Here is a 25313-nt window from a genome sequence, read left to right as displayed (position 1 = left end):
TAACAATGCTCGCCCCGGCATCATCGAGATATCGACTAGTCGTAAAAGCCGGTTTATGAATATTAAATGAGCTTTTTTGGAGTTCGCGGAACTTGCAGCATACTTGCTAGACAACTTTTTCCGCACGGCTAAGTTTATCGCGAATGTAACAACTTGATTTTGTGCAAACGGAGAGACTATGTTTACGGTACTTAATGAATATTTTTAAAAACTGCTTAATGCACGCAATTATAAAGTTATGCTATAAATTCATAAATAGATAATAGATAGCAAAAAGAAAACGTGAATTCGGAGGATTTTATCAAATGATAAAAATATTATCAAGTGATAAAAATAATAAACAATAAAATTTTTTAAAATATAAAATATAAAATGAAATTTTCTCTCTCTCTCTAAAATCCATCTTGAATTATGAAATATATTATTTAAATCCTTCAAGAGCTTTCAAGATGTTCCGTTATACTAAATTCAGGATAAGAATTATTCTCTTTCGTTGCACAAGATTGCTTATTAGATATACGCGAACACAGTGCGGATAAAAATAAAATTGTACACGCCCGTATACTTATCCGAAGTGCAAACAACGGCGCAATCTCGCCCGATTCCGTGTAATCACATTTATTCACGTCGGTGCAGTTTCGAAAAACACACGTATGCATCGTGTATCGTATAAACAGATAAACACAAACGAACAAAATCTCAATGGAACGACCGGATCTCCTCTGGGTGACCTCGGGCTTTGCGAGATCTACAATTATATTTTCCACAACCAGGTCGTAGAGCAGAATATTTCCCGAGTACGCTCCGTTTCCGTATTCGAGTAATCGTGATCCTCGCGATCCCCAGTAATCAACATGGTAAGCCCGGCTCGCCGGATGATTTCTGAAGAGGACGACGGCAATAATGAGGACGAACTGAGAAAGGAACTTGGAATTCGTTGTACATAGAGCTGCGCGGCCGCGACTGCCGGATGAAATAACTAAAGTAATGAATGGATGTGTCCTTCGCGTAAAATTAACGGCACATCCGAGGCGGGGAATGCGAGAGAGGCTAAGGGCCTCCGCATCGGTGAATAAATCCCGGTAGTAGTCCTTTCTCTCGAACGCCCACATGCACATCAAGAAGAGACAAGTGTCGCAAGTCGACGTAAGTGATTTCGAAAGACCGACCACTGCGTTTGATTTCGATGATACTGAACGAAACGAATGAGCTCTGAATAGAGAGGATTTTTCATTAGATTCTAGAACAAAGATCAATATATTCAAACGAATTTAATAAGATAAAAAAATATAATAATATTCTTAATTTATTTCGTGATTATTGTAAACAAAAATCGGAAAATTTTTAATTTTTGGTTTTATTTTCACGTGAAAAGTCAGTATTTTTCCTCTTCTTGCCATCATATATCACTGAGAACAGAGTTGTTGCGAAAAAGTAAAACGATTTACTACATGCAAGATATATATTGTAAACTTCTATTTTTCTTTTTTCGGTCTGCCTTCTCATTATTCGCGAGTCGCGTACCGTGTATTCAAGCAACAGAATATTTTAAATATACTCATATCTTAATTTATTTCTAGATACATACTAACGATTTCTTTTTTTAAATCTTTTTAAATACTTTTAAAATATAGCTATTTTTCCAATCTAAAAATCGTATACTTTCATGCGTATAAAGTGCTCGACCTACAAAGAAATTAACACTTTTGAGAAAGAGAGATGCAGCGTCGATGTCGTTAATTAGCTCAGCACTCAACGATGAACAATCAATCCCTTAAAGAACAGATAAACCCCTCAACACTGAAAGTATGGCATAATCGTTTCCAGAATTACGGAGAAGCTCTTAGTCGCACGATTTATCGTTCAGTTACGATGCCGACTGGGCGTTTCACTTCATCAACGATATCAAGAACGTGGGCAGCGTGGGCTCAAGGATAATGGACCACTAAACGATGGACCACTATCCGGACGGACCAAAGTGCACCGATATCAAGATGCGCGCAATTTAAAGTCGCTGTAAATCGCTAGAAGATCCCTTCGATCGAATTATTCCGTGTCTCTGGAAGCGGCGTTTTTTTGGATCGTGAAAAATGATCGCGTCCATTTTTTGTTCAACGACTGAAAAATTATTGTAAGTTCAATATCGTATCTTTACAATAAAAATTTATATTAATTATTACTTAAATTAATTATTTATGGATTAAGTATTAATCGATGGTGAAATTTTTATTTATTTCGAATTTTATAATTTTATATGCAAGTTGCATTTGTAACAAGATATATAGTAGTAGAAATAAATTATCGTATTTGAAAGGCTGTTTTTTTTTGTTGTCGAAGAAAAGCCTTATACCCCGGAAAAGTATCTTCTCCATCGCACGTTAAACGCATCGCCGTGAAAGTGCAGAATACGCGCATAAAGGAGAACGGAATTTCGATCGTTTGGATAAATGTGTAAGCATGCTCGCGCTTCCTGTTTGGACCATTATCCACGACAAGGGACGCGTAATCGAGCCGAAGAATCAAAGTGTACGTAATGGTCGCGTGCTGACTTATACGGTGAGAGCGACCGCTTGGATTCCCACGAAAATCACGATTATGGCGCGCGATCCCCTTTGCTATTCAAGAACAAAGATGAAGATTAAAATTTATGGCTGGAATTAATTTACGGGGCGGAATTTCCGGATGAAACTTCAATGACTAGAAATGCATTCTTTTGAAGACGACATTCCTTTCTCTATAATCATTCTTTTTCCTATTGATACTTTTTTTACGAAAGGTGGAAATTCTATTGTATTTTTATCAAACACGAAAGATTTTAAATCTCAAATTTGTAAAAGTACAATAATAATACACGAAAAATATAAAGTTAATATATTCTTACATAACAGTGTATTATGTAACAGAAATTATAAAGAGAGAATATTCTCATGCTCCGGATTATAATTATTTCCTTATATAATACAAAGTTGTAAGGCAAAGATCTCGCTCTATTGAAGTCTAAACAACGTAATAAAATACTCGTTTGCGATGTGAAAAACTAGATACTGCTTTATTATGGCAATTAAATTTTCCACGGTAGAAAGAACTCATCGGATCAAGGAGATTAGCGACTTCCAAGATGACAGATATAAAGAAAACATCGTCAACATTGCTGTTCATTACATCGCAGATGAAACGTGTCGCGAAAAGTCTGTCACTTTTACAGGAACTATCAATACCGCGTTCCCGTAATAATCGTGACACGTACCATCCAGCGATATTCCGCGTAATCTGTTGGAATTATATTTTCTACAATTCAGAGGATTACGCCATTATGGTCATTACCTCCGGTTATCCTAGACCGTTTTTCCGGGTTCGTCGCATCGATCGTGGGTCTCGATTTCTACAGAGAGACCGACGAAGCGAGCCGTAGCGAATTTCATCTCTAACTACTTAAATCCAGTTAACTGAACTATCGTACGTGATTTTCTTGAAGAAAAACGTCCATGTTCTCCTCGACGCTGGACGAAAAAATTGATTATCATTACCTGTGTCGTTACTTCTACGATCAGTACGACACGTGATTCTGAACAGTTTGCTTCGAACATATTGCGGCATTTGGGAAACTCTTAAAGAAAGACAGTTTTCGTATGTCTTTCGATGAATATAAGTAAGTTTATCAAAGAATTAATCGCAAAATTAAATTAGAGCCGCGATTTAAAATGCATAATATGTACTTTAATAATTAATGTATTATATATATCTTCAATAAAACATCACGTCTTAAATAAAATTGCACTAACAGACGATTGCCACTATTCAATCTTGAACGAATTTAAAAATATATCCTGGCTTTTAAAAGCGATTAGAACAATAATTTTCTAATGGAAGGTAGTTCATGCAAAAATTGAGAATTATATTATTATTATATTATATCATTATTATATAAGAGAATTATTCTCATATGAGCATAATAAAATCCAATTAATAAATCGTATTAAAAACGTATAATATCTAATACAAGAGAAAATACCTATATAAATGAATATCTTACATTCTTTCCATTCAAGCCTCCTTTGATGATATTTTAATCGATCAAAGAAATTATATTTTAAGTTAAATGCCATTTACAAGTTTGAATGATCCGTTAAGGGGAGGCAGGAAGAGAGGCACGCGGCATAAAGAAAAGAAGAACTCACGAGATCTCTTTTACTGCCAGGCAGATTAGAGCAGGTCGGGAACGCTTAGAGATCTCGAACTATTCCCTCCTCCTTTCTTTCTTTTAGCGTATTCTCTTGCCCTTGAATACCTGCGCTACGCCCCAACAACGGAGCATACATGATCGAACGCGACGCCCTTCACAGGGCGCATCTGAGCGGCGACAACACCTACGAAAAAAAGGGAACCGGTTTTGTGAGGGTTCAAAGAAGCGTTAATCGTGGCCTTGTTAGAATACACACGCTACGTTTCATCGAACTTTTAACGGAAACCGAAAATCCTAGAGAGGTATTGGCCCTTGGAAAAGAGTGAGAATATTATTAATAATTTTATAAAAAAATGTGATAAAGCAAATTTATAAAATTAACTTTTATCAAGAAGCCTTATACTTATTATTTGATACGATTAAACGTAATAATGATCAAATATTTATTTTCAATGCTAGTTATTTATCCCGTTTTCCTACCTTACATGTGTGTGTAACTGTGATCCCGTTTAAAATGGAACACGGCGTATTTAGACTCGTCGATTACTCTAGAGAAGCCCATCTAGAATCCAGGACTGTCTCATCTAACGCAGACAATTCTAGCCGAATGCTTCGCAGAATTGCACACGGATATGTCCACATCGTGCCGCGCGTTGCCGTTTAAATCGCCCGTAAATAACACTAACTCCCTGACGTGCAGCGGCGTGCATCGCGACACGTCGCGTCCCAGATAAATTTATCAGACGCTCTCGTCCGTACACGCTCTTCCACCCTCTCGAAGATATTTCCCATACATTTTTCACCCACGTATGCCATGGTAGTTGCGCGAGATCGCGTCACGTCAGCCGCGACATATGTTGGAGGAGGCAATCTCCAGAACGGGCTCTTCATCTTATCATGATCGTGACTTGAAATCCGTCGAGCGAACAGCGAACGATCTGCCGCAGAGAAATATCGATTATTTATTCTGCATCCTCGCGTGCTAAGTGGTTTGCGTATGCACGACTTTTGCGCAACTTGGTTCTTCTTAAATAATGATCTGCATTTATATCACACATCTGGCGCCAAATATTATAATATAAATACATCGGAATCGAGTCAATTCTATATTTAAATATAATTTAAAATAATTAATATTTTATATTTTTAATATTTAATATTTAATATTTTTTAGATTTTTGTACATTGAAAATATTACTGACTATATCATGTTGCTCCGAATAATGTAAAGCTATGCATAAAGATAACAATAAATTAAAGATAAGGAAATGAATTATATATTGAAGTAAAATATTCATGGGGAAGCCACTGGTTTTTTGAAGTCAGATTTCGGAAATCTGGCTTTAAGATGTACGCACGCATTCACATTTTGTTTAGATCCATAAAGACACTCTCGTGCTACGTGTGATTTGAATTTATTAATCCAATCCTCGTTTCCTGCAACGCTGGTGAGAAAGGACCGTATTAGCATAATATTTCTTTACATTCCGTGAAATCCTTTTGGATGCCCGATACAAAGGGAAACATATACGCATGAATTTTGTCCTTAAACAAGCATAAAATCCCTCTCATAATCGGCGAACGTGCTCTCGCGATATTATAACACATTAGTGTAGCATAGTAATGTGCATCGCCACCCAAAGCATTCGCTTTGTCCGATTCAAAGCGATTTAAGGCCGCGAAGAAAAATAAAAATTTGTTTTTGATTCTTGGATTTTATATATTTTTTTAAGTATTCATTGGGATATTTTATTATACATTAAGACGTGACAAATGTTGCACTTTCAAAAATCCATATATTTCCACATAATATGCAATATTTTAAAAATATTTTCATTATTTTGACCTGAAAATAAATATTTTTGCAATGTTAAATAATCACACACTTATGAAATATATTACATTTAATACAAGATTGATATATTATGATTAATTTTTTTTCTGGATCGAACAGACGAGCGAGACTATAAATATATTTGAGATTGCTTGATTTTACGAGAAACTGGTACTTGAACCGACGAGAAACCATCGCGATGGTTGAGAAATTTAACTTTCAGCTACAACAGACAACTGGCCACGCGCGCGCGAACAAAGAACGTAGTTTTACGACTTATGTCGACCGGATGGACCCTGTGGTCAACGGCGATATTCGTCTTAGGTGATGCTTAACGCTAAGCCCTAGAAGAGGATCTCGCGTTTTCGCGTTCCGGTGCGTTATTCTACACGTGCGAACCTCTTGTGAGAACAATGGTTCAGTCGTTTAGACTCTTTTTTGTCCTGAGTTAAATCCATATACATCCGTACTATATGACAGATTCTTGAAACAATATTTGTTTGTAGGCAAAAATAACATGGAAAACGTGAAAGCTTATTTAAACAACATATGATATTGTTAGCGAAAAATATAATTGCGAATACTGGATAAATATGCGTTCGCGAAATAGTGTAAGTTTAATAATGTTGAGAATGTCACGTTATTAAATATCAAAATAGCATAACTTGCAATTTGATTTTAAGGGAATTTAATTTAAATTATATTTAATTTAATTATATCCAATTCTATTTAATTATATTTTAATAAAATATACATTGGAAAAATAAAATGTTATAAATTAAATTAATTTTAAGTAGCAACATTTCTCTATAATTTTTCATTTATTTAATGTATCCTCGTGATTATAAATATATTCGTATAAAAGAAAGCCAAGAAAGGAACGTGGGAATTTCGAGGACTTTGCAGGAATTTGAGACGACTATCGAAATTAGGATCCTTATCGTTAATCTTTCATGTTCTTAGATTTTCTAGACTAATTAGTTTGTCGGTTCATTAGTCAGAAAATTCGGGCGGAAACTGACATACGCTCGTTAGCACGAATGAAGATTGAATTTTCTTTATTTAGAGAAAAAAGTTACAAAAAGCCTTTCATTAATTTGCACTATATGTTTGATAAGAGATTAATAGTTAATTAATTTTAAATTTGATAACCAAAATGTATTTTTTTATTTAAATCTTTTAAGAATATTAAATAGAAATCATTAACATGATTAATGTGATTTCTTCAAAATTGCATCTTAAACTCGAGTTTCTCCAAAGAATTCTTCGATTATTCCGAATAAAGGTAGAAAGGATTAATCGTATACAACGTCGCTTGACAAAGTCACGACTCCGACGAGAACGCCGCAGAAATCGATAGATCTCTGTGGGTGGATCCGTAGAAACGCCCGCGCAATTGCGCTTCATGAAAGACGCGGTTGTGTGCCTCGCATAAGAATATACCAACGCGAGGCCACCCGTGGAAACCCGCTTTACATAATCGGTCAGTTACAGAGGGGTAACGATGGCTTCTTTCACAAACCGGACGCATACCTCCATGCGTTTCTTCAAGTAGATGTTGTATGCGTCACGATTGCAGTTCCTTTGATGATCTAGCCGGATCATCGAAGAAGCTTATTTATAATCACCACACACTTAGATCATCTTATTCTATCGAATATAGAACGGATATGTGGAATGGAATGTTGTTTACATAATACTGACGTCACTATAATGAATTAATATACATATATATATATATATATATATATATATATATATATATATTGCACATGTATATATTTATCTCTTTTATTAATAATTATCTATACAGTTGATTAATACGTCTGCAAAAAATATATTAGAAAATTATTGTGTGTGTATTAAAATATAATATAAAATAATATATAATTACGCGAAGTCAATTAAATAATATTATCTTATATTGCATATATGTATATATTAATAATATAAAATGATTAATTCTCAATCTTAAATAAGATAATTTTTAAAAGCATCGCATTTAACGTGAGATAAAAACTTAAAAGAGAGCCAGTGAACAAAGACAAAGAAATTTATTAGGTGACATCGGAGATTTTTGGCCAGTCTGAAAACTAAACTGTCTGACCTCCCAAGAAGATAGATTGCCGTAAGACACCAAGGACTGACCTTCCCTCTGGCTTGCCTCTCAATTCCTCGAAATCCGATGAAGCAGTTAATCTCGGCTCACCTGAGCAACCTATCTACTGTTTCCGGATCTTAAGTTACGTGACCAAAATCTCGGTGGTCCAGTTTACATGGCTTCATCGAGACGCGGTTCTCTATCCGTTCCCATCGAATAAAGCGCAGCTCGCACAGGAAGAGCCGAGATTAATGTAGCCTCTCGAAAAGGCTCCCCTTTATGTGTCAAAACATGATGACTTTTACCTCGCTCCCGTTGTTCGGACGTTGAGGATATCGCGCTAAGTGCTTCCGTCATTACTTTCGGCAGAGAGCAACAACAGTAAACAACTATGTCATTCATAATATGTGTTTGCCACTTAGACTTAAACCTTCAAGTTTGTATTCCCTTTCTTATTCTTGAATAGGGTAAGAAAACTAGAATGATCAGATGAACTATTTTCGGATCATTTACTATATATACACGTAATTTTTATTTTTTCTCTTCAAATATAGCATGTATCATTAAATTATTCATTCCTTTTCCAGCAGTTGATTCCTTTTTTACTGGAAGTTCAATAACGTACATTTTATTACGCACTTACTCATTGTATCTATATTGATAAATAATCAAATATATATAAAATGTAAATTAAAATATAAGATTCTGTAAAAATTTATTAAACATATAACTTAAAAATTATTGTCACCAAGCTTTTACAACATAAAGTGTACACTTAGTATTAAATTTGATGAAAAAAATAATTTTATGCTAAACACGTGTTTGTGGTTATTTTTGTTATCTAACTGTTATGATAACTTTTTAACCGCAAAATACTAGTACATTATTGTGGCATGTACATTATTTAAAATGTATAGAAAAATAAATTGCAAACAAAATATATTTTAATTTGTATAATATTATAAAATAAATATTTTTAGTATTGCACATGATTCTTAAATGTTATTATGTAATTAATTATTATTATAAATGTTCATTTATAAATATTTTGCATTACTTGCGTTTGTCTGCCTGCTCTTATTCTTATAATTTATTTTTTTTATTTGTTAACTTTATAATAAATGTTCGATTCGAACAATTATTATAAATTGAACAATTATTATTAGTTACGCTTGATTTATTTTATCCATTTTGTTTATTATCATAGAATTTAAAAGTTTCGCATGTTTCAGTATCTTTATTATCTTCTCTTTTTTCTTTCCTTTTTACATGGTCACACATGCATAGATTTTTTCCTTTTCTAAAGAGCAGTAACAATATATTCGTCGCGAAAGACAATAGTCCTATTAAACGTTGATGGATTTTCCCTTTTGCTTGACACGTGTTAACGACCATGTGAAGGTCCAGCGCGAAGTCTCAGATCCAATGATGTATGCCGTGGTACTAAATTGTATTCGTGCATGCAAACAAAGTACCCGCTGTCGCGTTCGTAGAGTCGCTACAGGAAGTGCTGTTTGTACCTGCTTCAATTTATAGCGTGCATTGTTATGCAGAAAGTTTCGCATTTTTTTTGTGCAAAACGACTTAAATGTCCGTTCCACTCCAGAGAGTCTTTCGAATTCAATGTCAATTAATTTCATTAACGAATAACATAAATTATATTATAATGTTTCTAGATCTTCCTTATGAATTTGATGTTAAAATAATTCAGAGGATTCTATATTCTTATATTTGCGGAAATATTATTCTCGTACGCAATTCTTGACAAGAGCAATTGACGCTTGAACGACAATATAATTCGCGTAGAATTCAAGCCGTTAATTTTAGACGGTTCGGTGCAACGACCGCATTACGTAAGCGACGGAAACGTGCCAAAATCATACGGGATTCTCGAAATCATTCACTGATGTTATGCCTTGTATTAAACAATTTGAACTCTGTCTCCATTTTCGATTTGACTCTTATTTTGCAACGCAATATACATGCAACAATTATATATTTTTTTAATGCATACTGTAATTTGATTCAATCAAACTCTTTAAAGAAGGCATGAAAATGCCTTTTGAATCAACGAGACTTTGTAGACGAGCTCGTTTGGAATTCACGGTGAACGGTTTTACGCGATCGTTTCGCGCACGCACACTACTTGACGCACACACGCATTGCTTTGAAGAATGCCGCTGCGTACGACGACGTTGTACTCATAGTTCTTACCTCTTACATGCGGAAGTCGAATTTTCTGATTGCTGATAAAGGTTAATTTACGAGCCTGCCGGAACGATCGCCTTTTGCAATCTTTGCGACTTAGAGGCGATGGTCGATTTTTTCAAGCGACCGTAACATGATTAATCAAAAAGTATGTATGATTTTCTTTAACAATAAACACATGTACTTAAAATAATTTCAAAAATTAATTTTTTTTTAAGTTATGTGTCATACAAATATATATCTATTTTGTCAAATTCTTCGTGTAAATCGATAAAGAAAAACTTTCTCATCGAAATATGAATTATTAGAAAAATGAGATATTATATAAACTTTAATCCCTTGAAATTGTCGATAATGAGTACTGGAAGTCTATAATTATTCCGCTTATATTTACAAACTAATAGATATGATATCGTATTTAATTTAATAATATCTTAGAGCCGCAGTGAAATGACTTTTTGCGGCGCACCTTTTGCATTATTCTAGAATCTAGTATTATCTCGATCTTGCCGATAATCGCGCTTACAATACAAGTTGAGTAGAACACAAGGTTGTAATTTATTTAATTAAAGTCTATTCCGACGTTATTACGTCGCAATCGATTGGCGCAAAAGCGATATATCGATGCGAGTAAATTGATGCGTTTGTTGAAAACGGCGCTTTTCGCGGCAGATTTGCGATTATATCGTTGAAATTGACTCGACGCAGTTTTCTCACCTGGAGAAAATGAGTCGTATCTCATAATTTCCACACACGCTGTACCGACAAATTATCCGAAGTCAAGAGGAGCGCATTAAAGATCGCGGCACTTTCTAACTCGCGTACAATCTTTGGTGCATATCCTCACTCGACCTTTGCAAGGAACTATTATTATAACAGTACCGCAAAAAGTATAATTTATAACGGCGAATTAATTTCGTGTTAACGAGCAAAATGTCACAATTGTAAATCTGGCAAATGCATATACTTGCTACGCATTATACAAACACGTACATATGCAAAACGCCATGCTTCGTTTCATGGCGAGAAAATTATGCATAGTCCTTCCCAGTGCATATCGCGAAATGTCATCATCATTTGAGGGAATTTACATTTTATGCAAGTATAATAAAGTGCAATCTCTCATGCAGTATTATAATAAATTTATATAAACTTTTTTATATCAATTGAAAATAAATGTTAAAGGTAAGAAACATATCTACAAAATGTTTATAGATAAGAAACATATGTATTACTTATTTATAATATTTTATATTTTATTTTATCACATTTGCGAAATATAAAGACCATGATTTAATCTGTAAATTCTATGACTTCTACTTCAATAGATCATTAAATGCATTATCAACCAAATCTCCCCCCATTTTTTGTGAATAATGCAGCATGTACGTGATGTGACTATAATTTACGTCATTTTCATGCACGAAAAAATCGATCTCATAATCGAGGATAATTAATCTCACATTATACAGCGTCATTTGCCATACATGTCATTGGCACACACGTGTTTCACGAGTTAAAACGATAATCGACACGCCTGCCGCACGATAACGAACAAGTATCGCAAGCTGAAGAGAAGTCGTGTCTAAAAGATGGCTGTTTGTTGACACAAACGCACCCACACCTTAAAACGGGCGCGTGAGAATTTCGGTCGACTTGCTATTTGAACAGCTCTCCCCGATGGAGAGACGTTAAAATGATTAAGGGTTGTTTTTCAAAGCCGCACCGAATGTTACATGGTATCACAGTTACAAGTATGTTGTGACTGACAACTTCCTTTCCGGCCGTAAATACATGTGTAATGTCATCACCATCATGGGTGGCAGTGAAAATCACTGTTGCGTAAATTTCTTGACCGTTTATTATTGTTTGCAATTGTTTAATTAAAAAATTTCTCTATTATTTGTCAAATGTCACGATCAGCTGACTGCATTCGGATGATTTAATTATACAATTGCTTCGTAATTAAAGAAAATTTGCAAATCAGAGAAACTTTTTCCTTCTTTTCTAATTACAAAATATGATTCTTCTATCTCTCGATTACCAATCGATGACGTGTGAGATGGAGAATAAAATGATAAGTCGCGTGAGATATTACGACGATTACACGAAGTAATATTTGCAAAACGTGCCTAGAGCAAAAATGAGTCTGACAGCCGAAGGGCTAGAAACGATTTGCCGATCCGGACGAAACGATCTGTTGCATGACTACGCCCGCTAACAATAGACCGATCGAGTTCGATACGTCGAACACCTCTCGGCTGCTATAACGAGCTCGCCGACAAAGTGCTAGCAAATGCCTCGCACAATAAATGCGGGAGAGCAACAAGATCGCGGCAGATGGAAGTATCAGCTGCGTCGCCAGGGGCGGTTCATAAACCAACACTTTACCCTATAGTAAGACATTTCTAGAAACTATATTGTGTCCGCGTAATTTCGATCGCAAATACACAATTCGAATATTTTTTTTTTCATATAGGCTTGTATTAAAACTATTATTAACAATACATTTTTATTGAATATTATATGCAATATAATTTTAGCTTGCTAGATCCTTATATTAAATTGAAAATTCATAAAAAGAAGCCGAATTCACTTTACATCCGTGATATATCGGAAATCATATTTTAATCTCCAGCTTCGACAAGGAACTACCATATTTCCCATGGCTTCATGTATTTCCGCACATCGTGTATTTCCATCTTTCGCGAGATAACATATGAGCCGGCGCCCATACCTGAAACGGGCGGAGATCGATATTCCCCGCGAGCGCGATTTACTCTTTCCGTTTTACAAGTCAATTCAGGATCGTTCGTGGTGCATTAAATCCGCCCCTGCGCCGCGTTCTTCCCGGTAGCCATCATTTCACACGGCTCGCTTCGTGAATCCCAACGCGCCATTACGATCTGGACGCGGTGGCGAGCTGCAAGCTGCACTTAAGCTCGAGATAAGAGATCCGCCTGTCGGATGGATTTTGCCGTTAAATCGGCAGGAAGAGCACACTACAAGACACGACAACCGCAACTGACCATCTCGTAACTTGCACCGTCCGTTGCAGCCGAGACCTCGGGGCATTTTTCGTAATAACGTGTCTAGATCTCGACCAATATGACGATCGTGGATTTGATCCCAAAGTAAAAGACAGAGGACGATAGTTCCGTTTGTACAATACAAGGGATTTGCAAAAGTAACATGAAAGTTCAACAGAACGGATTTAAATTCTAAAAAGTCTCTTAAGGATTTAAGGATTTTCTATTTATATGTTAAACATCTTTACAAAGTTTTTCAAATATTTACATTTTACCTTGATTATTTTCCATCGATATCGAAATAATTAAAGAATGTAATATTTATAAATTAAAAATAATATATAATAAATTATCTTCGCATTTAAAGAGCTAGCTGTCGTTTAAGAGTTAGTCTGATTATTGTTAACTAAGAGTTGTTAAAACGCATGTTACATGTGATTCTAGATTCTCACAAGTTGTTTTTTCCATTATTTTGCTGCGACTAGGTACCGTAGCAACCGTAAAATCCGTGGATCTTGACAAGAGATGGATATCGTATTTCCTATAATACATGGGTTGGCTACATCGCTGAATTCTGCATCGCGCGTATGCACGAACTGTCTTTTGCATAAGGTTATCGCGGAAGACCCAGGATCCGGCACGAGATGTAAACTTTTCAACGAATATTTCCGAACCGCCATTGCTTTCTCGAAATTGGAAAACACGGTATCGAAAATAATAGCTTACAATAATTCTTATCATACATATTTATATTTTTTCTTTCTTCATTTCTCTCTTATCTACATAAAACTATTGAGGCTAATGGCTGGAATAATTTTATTGATTTTAACAATTGCTTTTTATATCCCATTATTCATATTCGTGAGCACATCACTTATCAACGGTACATATATGAATAAGAAGATATTATTACACATCATAGCTAGAGATAACATTTTACCGTTCCATTGTCCGATCTTAAGATCCTAAATAAATTCAACCGCGAAATCCTCGAAGGAGGCTTCGAAGTTTCTCTCCCATCTCTTCAAAATAAACAGTTCGTCGCAACGTAAACACATCCGACCGCGCCGATGAGTGAAACCGGTTGGCAGGATTTCTGCTTTGAAATTCGTCCTGGCCGCGCGCCAGATAACTCATGCATATTCACGCAACTCGAGCGAGCAGCGAGGATGGATGGCGAGAAAAAAAGGATAAGGCTAGAAAGGGCAGGAGTGGGAAAGAGGGAGGGGAAGAAATAAAAAGAGGGACGCATCGATGATCAAGATCGGACCGAGTATGAAGCCGAGAGAGACCCGTGATTTCAATTTCAAATGTAAGTCCGTGAATCGCGAGCGCGCAAAGGTAGACGGGGGTGGAAACGAAAGTTTCAGCCATTGTGCTCGTACATACGTACGTATGCGCATTTCTATAGGTATGCCTCCGGTATCCTCGAGGGCAGCAAGTTCTCTCGGCCGACTCCTTCGCGATGCTGCGAGTCTAGAAAATGCAATGTGATGCACACGCGATAACGGCGAATTTCCCGTGTAGATTGGGATGATAAGTTCCGGGGCGCGAGGAAAATTGGTTTGCATTTCCATTCGTGGAGTTTACGAGTCCTGTATTATGAAAGTGTTATTCTGAACGTGAGTCGGATTTTGAAGATCTTATTGCATTGCATATACGTTGATCGCATCATTTTATTATGTATAGCCGTATTTTTTATTCAAATTCGTCACGTTTCAAAATTTATCTTACGCTGGTTTTAAAATAAATGAAAGAAATTGACATATCGTATTTATTTTTTTACAATATACGGGAGAATTGATTAATTCTTTCAAATAAAACTTATAATGCATTTTATTTAAATTTATAGCGTTTCGAAAATTTTAAATGGATATCACTGCAAAACTATAAGAAAGTATGACGTTTTTATTGTGACGGAAATTCGTGAACACAAATTCAGTAATTACTGTTTCTTTCTTTGATCATCCAATCATACGTCACACAAAGAATAACATAAAGAACAACGTTTTACTGCGCAGACGAACTTCGATTAAACGAATTAAAAGCTTGCCTTGTATTGGACACGGTAATTCGTCGTAAACGATTACAAGATAAGTCTCGTCAATTTCGGCAGCAATATAATGGAATCTTTTAAATCGCCGGTTCGTCCTCGTCGAATCGATACACACATACCCACACTATCACCCTTTTCCGCCAATCAGCGCTCGTTAAATTGCAAATTAATGCAGAGACGAAGCCGCCGTCGAAAAACTCGTGCGCGTGAATTTCATTCAGCATTCATCAAAGTGCTGTCGCCGATTTACAGGCAAGTTTTCGATTACTTTATAATTGGATAATAGCTCTCATAATTGCATAAATCGACAAGATGAAAATTTTGACAAATAAAAGTTAGTTGCATCACTAAAACGTTTAATAAGTAGAGGTAATAAGTAGAGGTGTGTGTGTATGTGTGTGTGTAGATATATATAACATATATCTAATTGTTTTAAAAATTTAATATATAACTATGTATTATTATTCCTTATTCAAATATTTACTTATTATATATAAATACTGAAGATGAATATTATAAAGATAATAATATATATTTTATTTAAATAATTTTATTATAATAAAAATAAATGTAAGATAAAATAAATGAATTTATTTTGGAACAGTTACTTATTTCCGGACTATTTTAATTTTTCTAGTGTTAGCTGTGTCGCGTAATATCGGATTTTGAAGTGGACAATATGATATATCTTAATTTTTTATAATAATACTAGTAATAATAATAATAATAATAATAATAATAATATTATTAATAATTGTATATGCAGCTATTCATGTACCTACTAACGCTATTTCATTTATGGTGATTTACGCTATTCTGATAAAAGACTGGATAAAAATATTCTATATGGAACAGACACATATGTATATATATGTATAGGCGAATATCAAAATAAACTCTTTTTTGAACCTTATTTTAACTTATAATAATAAAGTCAGTCAATTATTCTTATAGTATTAAGTACACTGGATCATTTTATCGTCCATTCAATCTAAAATAACATAATTTCGTTTATATTATAATTATATCTAACTAAAAACCTCATCATATATGGCTAGATTCCAGAACGAAGAGCTGGCTGTTCGTAGTTTTCTGCGCGTCTTGTCGTCGCCGTCTGATTCTGGAGGCCACAAATGGCATAAACAAGCTTGGATCATGTTCAATAATGTTTCTGCGTTGAATAAGCCGTACTATAAAGCTCGCCGTGTACCCGACTACTAAAGTAATTGTCAGTCCCATAGGATTATACCATAAGTAGGAAATGCGATAGAGATAGAAGTACGACGAACTGTCTGGTTCCACAGTACTGTAAAAAAAAGAGAAATATCATTCCTACTTAAATTCGTGAAAAATGAATTTATGTCATGTTATTATGTATTATTAAAGAGATTATTTCAATTAAATGAGACCGTTCATTTTTACGCCTTTTCGCGGGCAATTTTTCCATTTCTTGCATCGTTGAAAATAGAGCCGTCGACTTTACGCAAGTTTCGCCGACAAAGAGAAAGCAATAATATATCTAATCCTGCTAATAACGGCGCGTCGAGGATTCCACGGGACAACCGTAATTTCAGTTTATTAACGGTGCAATTAGCGTTATTTACCGCCGTGGGAATGTCGAATAGCGAGCTTATCGTCCATGAGAAAGCGCGGAGCGTGAAAGAAATCGGGAAGTGGCGCTTAACTCGCAGCTAATTACGGCGGCACGAAATACCCCCATGTTCATAACAAAAAACATCGATGATTCAAGAATTTTGAGTAGTCGCGATAAAACAATTTACAGCATGCCGATAATTCATATTTTAATCATCGTGCGAATCGTGCCATATGCTGTCAAATTGTCCTTTCTCTCCTATCTATTTCTCCTAGTAAAATAAATGTATGTTTGTTCGATTCATAGGTCTACGAGAAGCATGACAAATGACTAACAATTGTAAATAGATGTGACATTTATCCAGCGCATCTGAACGCATAATATTATATAAGATAAATAAATATGAAAAAAGAGAAGAAGTAGATTTAGAAATCTAAACTTTTAATATCCCATTTGTGAAAAAGTGATATTTTGACGATATTAAATTTGAAGCTTTAAATATTTTTAATTTACATATTAAATTTGAAGCTTTAAATATTTGAAAATATTTAACATATATTATTTTATGGCATACTTTTAATATTATTTAAAAAATGAAATTTAATTATTTTTATAGCTTGGAAAATATTAATTAAACGTTGTTTGCATAATTTTACGATGATCTCTGAAAATTGTATTGAGTACCTGTTGAGCTTCATCTGTTTAGCGAGTATCAACGCTGAAGAATTCGCGCAACCTTCCATCAATACAGGTAGCTCCGGGACAGGTGGTTTCGGTTGCCCGAAAGCTGTCCACAAACAAACGATCAATGCTGTAATCATGCCAATAATTGTTCCTATCTCATTAGCACTCTCACATAGCATTCCGAGAGTAAAGATACCCAAAATGGGTCCGCCAATAGCTCCGTGAATGCTAAAGGCGGCGGCAACTATCCTGCCCATTGTCTTTGCCAACAATGCTAAGAACAAGCAAATAACGCCGTTTAAAACGGTAAGAGCCTTGGCTAAGAAGGTGGCTCTTTTATCAGAAAAGTCCACCCCGAACTTTCGATGTAATGGCTTAACGTAATCCTCGAGCGCCACCGCCGCCAACGAATTCATCATAGCAGAGATCGTGCTCAAGCTAGCGCTGAAAATGCCAGAAACGATAAGCCCAACCAATCCAGGTGGCAATCTCTGTGCGGTGAAAAACGGCACTATTTTGTCGTAGGTGCTAATCTTTTCGGAGGCCACAGGATCGCAGTCTCTGTAAAATGCATATAGCGCCAATCCGGTGAAACACGTTAAGAAACCCACCAATGTGATAAAAGGACCACACAGCAGCAAGGCACCCGTAGCCACCTTTACGCTTCTATAAAAATGAAGAAATAATCGTATGAAATATGCTGAATATTCTTGCTAAATATTTTAAATAATTAAAATTCTTTAGCGTAAAAGCAAATGCATTTCAATACGTTTATATTGCAAGACATTAAATACAGACATACTTAACAGTCATTAAACGTTGAACTTGCACTTGATTCACTGCAAGAAAGGATGTATTTATCAATGCTCCACCGATCATAATACTCCACCACGTATACTGCACAGTTGGATCTAAACTCACGCTAAAAAAGAAGAGGAAAATCTTACTAATCTTCTTATCAATTTTATTATTTGAGAGAGAATGAGTTCACATATCATAATAAATAAATATATATATTGAAATATAGTATTCTGAGAACATATAGAACATGAAGTTCTATATAATATCAATTATTTCACCTGGAGAAATCAAGGCGGTTTCCATCGAAAGCAATACTCCAAATACCACCGATTCCTCCATCGATGTCCATGGCAACAATTAAGATGATAGTACTGAGAGCAACAATCATAAGTAAGCCTTGAAAAATATCGGTGACCAGTACCGCTTTGATACCACCTATCGTGGAATAGAAGGTACAAATTGTGGCGAGTACCAGGATGCTCATAATACTCGATAATCCTGTGGTGGCCTCGAGAGCTAACGAAGGAGCATACAGCATCACACCGGTCAGTAACATCGTCTCGGTAAAATTAGCCGCGCTTACCAATAATCGCATATACAATCCAAATCGTTTCTCCAGATACTAAAAGAAAAAAAAACAGAAATTTGCAAAAGTAACTATTTCGTTTGTTTTTTTAAATATAAATAAAAGCACAAAAATTCCATGTGCTTTAATAATTTATATAGTATGTATTTAAAATACAAAAAATCATATCGCAATTTAATACAGATATTCAAAAAATTTTCGATTAATTTGTGTTTGTAAATAAATTTTATATTTTTCATTTTGCTATGTCACAAAATTTTATTTGTTCGATATATATATTATATATACAAGTTTGGGCGATATGACATAATATATAATAGTCGAAACTAATAATCAGAGCGATTATTTAACAATTACCTCGTATATGCTTACAACCTTCACCTCGAAGAAGACTGGTAGATAGCAGAAGGCTACGATCGGCACGATGAAAATGCCGGTGCAGTACATTAATGAGACGAACATGCCGCGGATGTAAGTTTCTCCACTCATTCCGAGCATGCTAATCGCCGATATATGGGAGGCCATCATGGCAATTGAGAGAGGAACAACTCCCATCGAATTGTCCGCGCTAAAGTATTCCTATCAATTGTAATTGTGCGATTAAGGTTCGTATACAGGAGATCCTTTAATACATCATTTCTAATACATTTCTACAAAATCTTTCTGTGTCATTATCGCGAGTATAATTAATTAACATTTGATATTATTCTAAGAAAAAATTTCTAAGAAAAGATCTTCGAATCATTGATAATCATTCAATTAATTACTAAAAGGCTAAAACACAATATATGTTTAACCTTTTAAAATATTTACGTTATTTTTAATTAAACATTTTTAATTAATTAAAACAGCATCTTAAATAAATTTTTAATAAAATTATGAAAGGTGTTTTTGGTTATTTAAAAAAAAAATAACAGTTGACAATATAGTTATACTGAACACTTTGTTTCTTAAGAATAGAAGAAAAATAGAATAATATAATATGCATCTTTATAATTACAATATAAATTTCGTAAAAGAATCTATTTTCTCGATATTTATGTGTTATCGATTAAATTTGAATTAATGTGTTAAATTATAGTACAACGTTAGTGAATTGAGAATTTTGAAACAAATTTCGCCAGAATTTAATTTATTAGCAGTTACAGTTACCTTTACATAAATGATAATATTTATCGCGAAATGATATCGATTGCATAATATGATTTACGAATTAGCGAGATCGCTTCAGTTTAATACCGAATCAATTCACCGCGTAAAAGTTTATTTTTTAGAAACTGACCGCTGCCGTACGTTGTCGACCACCGCTGAATCGATAGTAAATCCCTATGATGACGGAAGTTAACATGATTGCGCTAATCACGAGATAATCCTGCCATTGCAATCTGTGGGTCTCGCCCTCGATAATTGATGTCTATAAGCAAATTCCTCTTTATTATGATTTATTGGAAATTGGTAGTGGAAATTTTGGATAGAATTTTCAAATAATTTAGTATTAAAACATATTTAGTTATAGTACAATGATATAATTTATAAAACAGAAATATGTGACGTTAAATTATTTTCTTAAATGTTTCAAAATTTATAAAGCAATAATAATATAATGACTATTTATTATTAGATTATTTGTACTAGATTATTTATATCTAATCCAATGCCTATATATTATATATTATATATATTAGTACTTACGTTCATCTTGTAAAATTTATACCTATACTCTTCACTTGAAAGGCAAAAAGTTTAACTTCAATTTTAATCCAATAAATAAATTAAATTTTGGCAGAAATTTTTATCTAAATAAAAAATTTAAATCATTTTTGTACACTTTTAAAAACACAGAATACGAAGATCCATGCACGATTGTTCGACAAGCTTCCACTAACGAATATGTCCATTCCATCGACATGCAAAATACAGGAAAAGGAACACTATATTACGTAAAGAATTGCTCGGCATATTTAGTGCTACAACACGCGATGAAATTTTCATCAGTAAATTATATATAATAATATGCTATTTAATACTAATGGATAGTTAAAAGAAAAATTTATCTACGTAAATATCGCGAATCTTAGCAGAGATAAATTTACAATAAGAATTATTTAAAAATATTCATACATATTATAAATATTGATATTATATAATAAATATTTATATAATAATAATATTGATATTACATAATATTGATATTACATAATATTGATATTATATAATATAAAAAAGAAATTATTTTTTGATATTTAAAATTTTTAATAAATTTGGATCAGCAATTTTTTTATAACTATTAAACAGTGATAAGCGGCTATAATATGACTAAAGTATATAGATATATCAATTAAAGTACATTAGACTTGAGGGAAGATTAGATTGCGATTATCGGATAAGGCTTAGCTTTAATTTAATATGAGCGTTCGAAATGATTATCTTTACACCTCAATTATTCCAAAGGATCGATTCACTTAACGACAATGAAAATAAAAAAAAATATAACAAATAAAGATTATTCTAAAGATGTATTGATATTAACACATTAATTAAATAATAAATATATAATTACATAATTTTAAAATTGTCTTTATTATTATTATATTGCGCATTATTTATATTTCTAACATTAGTATTTTCACACATTAATCTTAGTCATTCATTCAGACTCTTGCATAGATTAATAACAGGTTTTCCACATATATCTTTTGAACTTGAAAAGTAATAAATTTTAGTTGATTGTAAAAATAAGGAGAGAAAAAATAGCATATAATGATATTATGATAATATAAGAAATAATAGAAAAATAGTAAACAAGTGAAGACACAAAAATAGCAATCGAGGTTTTTTTTATTATTGGATAATAATTATCCGTAGAGTAATGATTTTCAACTGTAATTTCAATATTTTCTAATATGAAGAAACATTAAGGCAATTTCTATTGTGTTATTATTCCAGGAAGAAACGATCAGTATTATAAAAAATAATATTGAAGCGATTTTGCTCAAAAATTTTAGAAAACAACTATTTCAATGTATGATTAAATAGTTAAATGTGTTCTATTCATAAAAATATCTATGCTAGAAACAAATGATTAAATTTGTTAATACGCTGAAGTCTCTCTTTCAATGTTACATGTCGCAGATTCTGTTTTTAATTAAAATTGCTTTATTTAAGACGCGAAAGAAAAAGGAAATAAGAACTTCTTTTAGAAGTTTTAGCAGAAAAGAAACATAACAAGTCTATTATCTTGTCATATGTATACTTTAACACGTATTTTTGCTTGAATATTCTACTTCTTCCGATATAACAAGTTGATGCGCCACAATAAAGGTTAATGACGACCCCGTTTAATGGCGACTAATTTCCGACATTGTTACTGGTCCGTCGACCGCGTTGTTTTACGCGAATAGCATTGCCAATGAAAGAGAGAGAAGAATCAAAGAGGAACGGAAAGAGAAAGAGAAAAAGAGAGAGAGAGAGAAAGAGAGGCCAGAGAGAATGGGGGAGAAAAAGAGGAACTCGTAAGTGGTGAATTCCCGTCATTAAGTCGTTAGCCGGACGACAGCAGACTAACTGTTGGCTAACTGACTGCTGAACTTGATCGACCAATCATTGACCCCCACGGTCAATCGAAATTTACTGTGTGTTAACCACTCTCGTTCCACATAATTCGTCGATATTATCCGGATGCGTAGGCTGCTTTCGGTAATTTGACGAGGGAAAATATATCGGTCGTGAAGCAGCTGTATGCTTCAATTTGCAGATAATGCGGAAGTTAATATAAATTTTATTCAAAGCAACGTTTTCCCGATTATAATCTTTAATAATCTTTTTGATTTATAATTACAGATATTTACAAAGAAATATCTCGTTTTTGCCATACATAAGAAATCCCATTAGATATCATTTTCTTAAAAAAGATTAATTTTACATAATAAAAAGTAAATCTCGATTTGATATTATTTAATAAAAATGTAGTTGTTTATATCTTGTCTCTTTTATTATACAAACAAATAATTGTAATGCACTAATTGATCGAGCTCGTTATACACATATACGTATATAATTTTGAGTTCTCTAAAGCATTTGATATCGAGCCTTTTCAACATTCGCCATGTTATAGGTAGATATTAACATCACCATTTCAATGAAGGTGTTAATTAATTTAACGCACTAACATGCGAAGCTCCACAATATTCTGCAGTCTATGCAAGAGAGACTGCATAAAGCTAGAATTTCTCTTTCAATGAGCACGAAAGCAAAATACTTTTAATCGATGTTAAATAAATCCAATATGCAATAATACCGTAGGAATTTACTTTTAATTTTCGACAAACTGAAATGAATTGAGTTTCGGTATTTCTCCTGCATTCGCGAAACAGAGAATTCTTGTACACGAGCACGTTATTTTTTAATTAAGCTTGCACCATTATAAACATTTATATTATAAATATTATTGTCATGTACTATATACATGTAATTAATACCATTTACTACAATACTCGCATAGATATCGGAAATAATTATTACATGATTCATACGATAATGGTCGATCTGATAATGATTGCGTGCGAACGGGCTAATCCCCCCCATAATTAATTAATAACGAGGTGACTGTCTCTAATTGTGGTATTTGAGTCAATTCGTGCGTGATGCTACGCTCCGTCTCCGATTTCATGCTTTTAATTAATCCAATGTATTCAATAGAGAGAAAATATAACATTTAATTTAAAATCAAGAGTTAATTACAAGTATCGCTATCCATCATATTTATATCGAATGTGTATATGTAATAAATATAAGGAATATATTTTTTGGATATGATAAAATACAAAATAGATTGTTGATGATATATAATTGTCGTAAAATAATTTTCAAATCGCAAGATCTTTTCCTTGTCGAGAAATTCGCTGAGACAACGCTATATTTTTCATTTGTTATGACAGTTGGTATAATTAGACTTACCGTGCCGTAAAGTGCAAATTGTGATTCAGAATCACGTGATCCTACTTGCAATATCTTTTTCATCTCTGCCTCAACGGAGCGTTTCTGCTTACAGACTGCTTATTCAATCATCTGTGCTCATCAAGTGTCAAATTACTGCTAGCCATCCTTGAATTTAATCTTTACATATCTTTTTGAATCATTGCAAATTTTAAAAAACTTATTATCGTCACGTTTTGAGTTGTTTCTTATATAAATATTTATATCTTATCGCATTGAAGGATCCATTTCATTTATTAAATATCAATGTATTAGAAAAAATAATTTATAAATTCTTTCTCTTCAATCTTCGATAAATTAATGCACATAATATCACACAAACGCATATCTATCTGATTCAGAGAATACAAGCTATTTCCCTGGAAATGGTTTCAAAGAGAATTGCGAAAGTATCTAATGACTCGTGTTAAAAACGCGTGTTTTGACTTACGTAAAAAGATGTTGAATTATAACTTAGTTTCTCACGCATGCATAAAATGCATGCAGCCATGATATTGTATTCATTTTGCTAAGGTTGCGAAATGGTCTTACGCGATCAAATCGCTTTCAGAATACTTTGAGTGATACTGCAGTGATATTCTTTATCAAATGAAAAAAAATAAAAATGTATATATAAATATTTTATATATTATATTTTTTAACATATAAAACAGAATTTATTTTCAATGATGTCACAGTGCTGTTACCTTTTTCTAATATGTGTGAAGATTGAAAATATATTTGTAAATAATATCTAAATTTGTAAATCATATCTCAAGATTCAAAAAATGAAGCGTTATACTTTTCTCATATTAGTAACATGGCTGGGAAAATATCGTAAATTAAACCGCCCTAAAAATATTAAGAGCAACCGTTATTCTTCATCAAGTCGCGCAAGTGTCAATTGATTCCCTCCATATGATAATTCGTCATAATTTAAAGATGCGGGTATCGCTATGAATTCCAGGACTGACAAAAAATTTATGGTACTTTTCGATGCGGCACGTTATCAAAGCTGCTTATTAAATTAATTTAAAAAATTGTGTGTGTTTTCCCAGTAGGAATAAAGAAATTACTTCGCAAGCTCGTCTTTACTATGCAACGCACGTGTCATCGAGCGGCAATTTGTGGTGGAAAGTGAAATATGACAAAACCGCATATTAAAATACCTGCACGCATCGCGACTCTGGTTAAAACGACTAACGAAGTGTGGCGATTTTTCGATAGTTTGTGCCGGAATGCGCCAATCTACCTCGACGCATA

At 33.7% G+C, this 25313-nt stretch overlaps 2 protein-coding genes across 7 annotated transcripts in view; one reads left to right on the top strand and one right to left on the bottom strand.

Moving 5' to 3' along the window:
• By (focal adhesion protein tensin) overlaps positions 1-25313 on the top strand; it is a 161792-nt gene that overhangs the window by 10678 nt on the left and 125801 nt on the right. The gene's annotated exons all lie outside the window — the stretch shown is intronic.
• On the bottom strand, positions 14664-21034 carry LOC145970564 (putative sodium-dependent multivitamin transporter). 2 transcript variants are annotated; one of them, XM_083097424.1, is made up of 7 exons: positions 20769-21034; positions 20359-20490; positions 19434-19655; positions 18769-19112; positions 18492-18611; positions 17690-18355; positions 14665-16717 (listed from the first exon to the last, which is right to left on the bottom strand). In XM_083097424.1, exons 1-7 carry the CDS (start codon positions 20772-20774, stop codon positions 16456-16458), a joined length of 1752 nt encoding a protein of 583 aa, XP_082953550.1. In that variant the 5' UTR covers positions 20775-21034; the 3' UTR covers positions 14665-16455. The 2 variants fall into 2 exon arrangements, with proteins under 2 accessions (XP_082953551.1, XP_082953550.1); XM_083097425.1 differs by lacking the exon at positions 20769-21034 and having other exon boundaries at positions 14664-16717; positions 19434-19644; positions 20359-20483.

The sequence above is a fragment of the Camponotus vicinus genome, unplaced genomic scaffold (genome assembly GCF_025532165.1).
Source record: "Camponotus vicinus isolate PSW18456_S1 unplaced genomic scaffold, iyCamVici1.0 SCAF_4, whole genome shotgun sequence".
Taxonomy (NCBI): Eukaryota; Metazoa; Arthropoda; class Insecta; order Hymenoptera; family Formicidae; genus Camponotus; species Camponotus vicinus.
The sequence above is the reverse complement of the archived record's forward strand: the minus strand, read 5'-3'. Positions and strand labels throughout refer to the sequence as shown.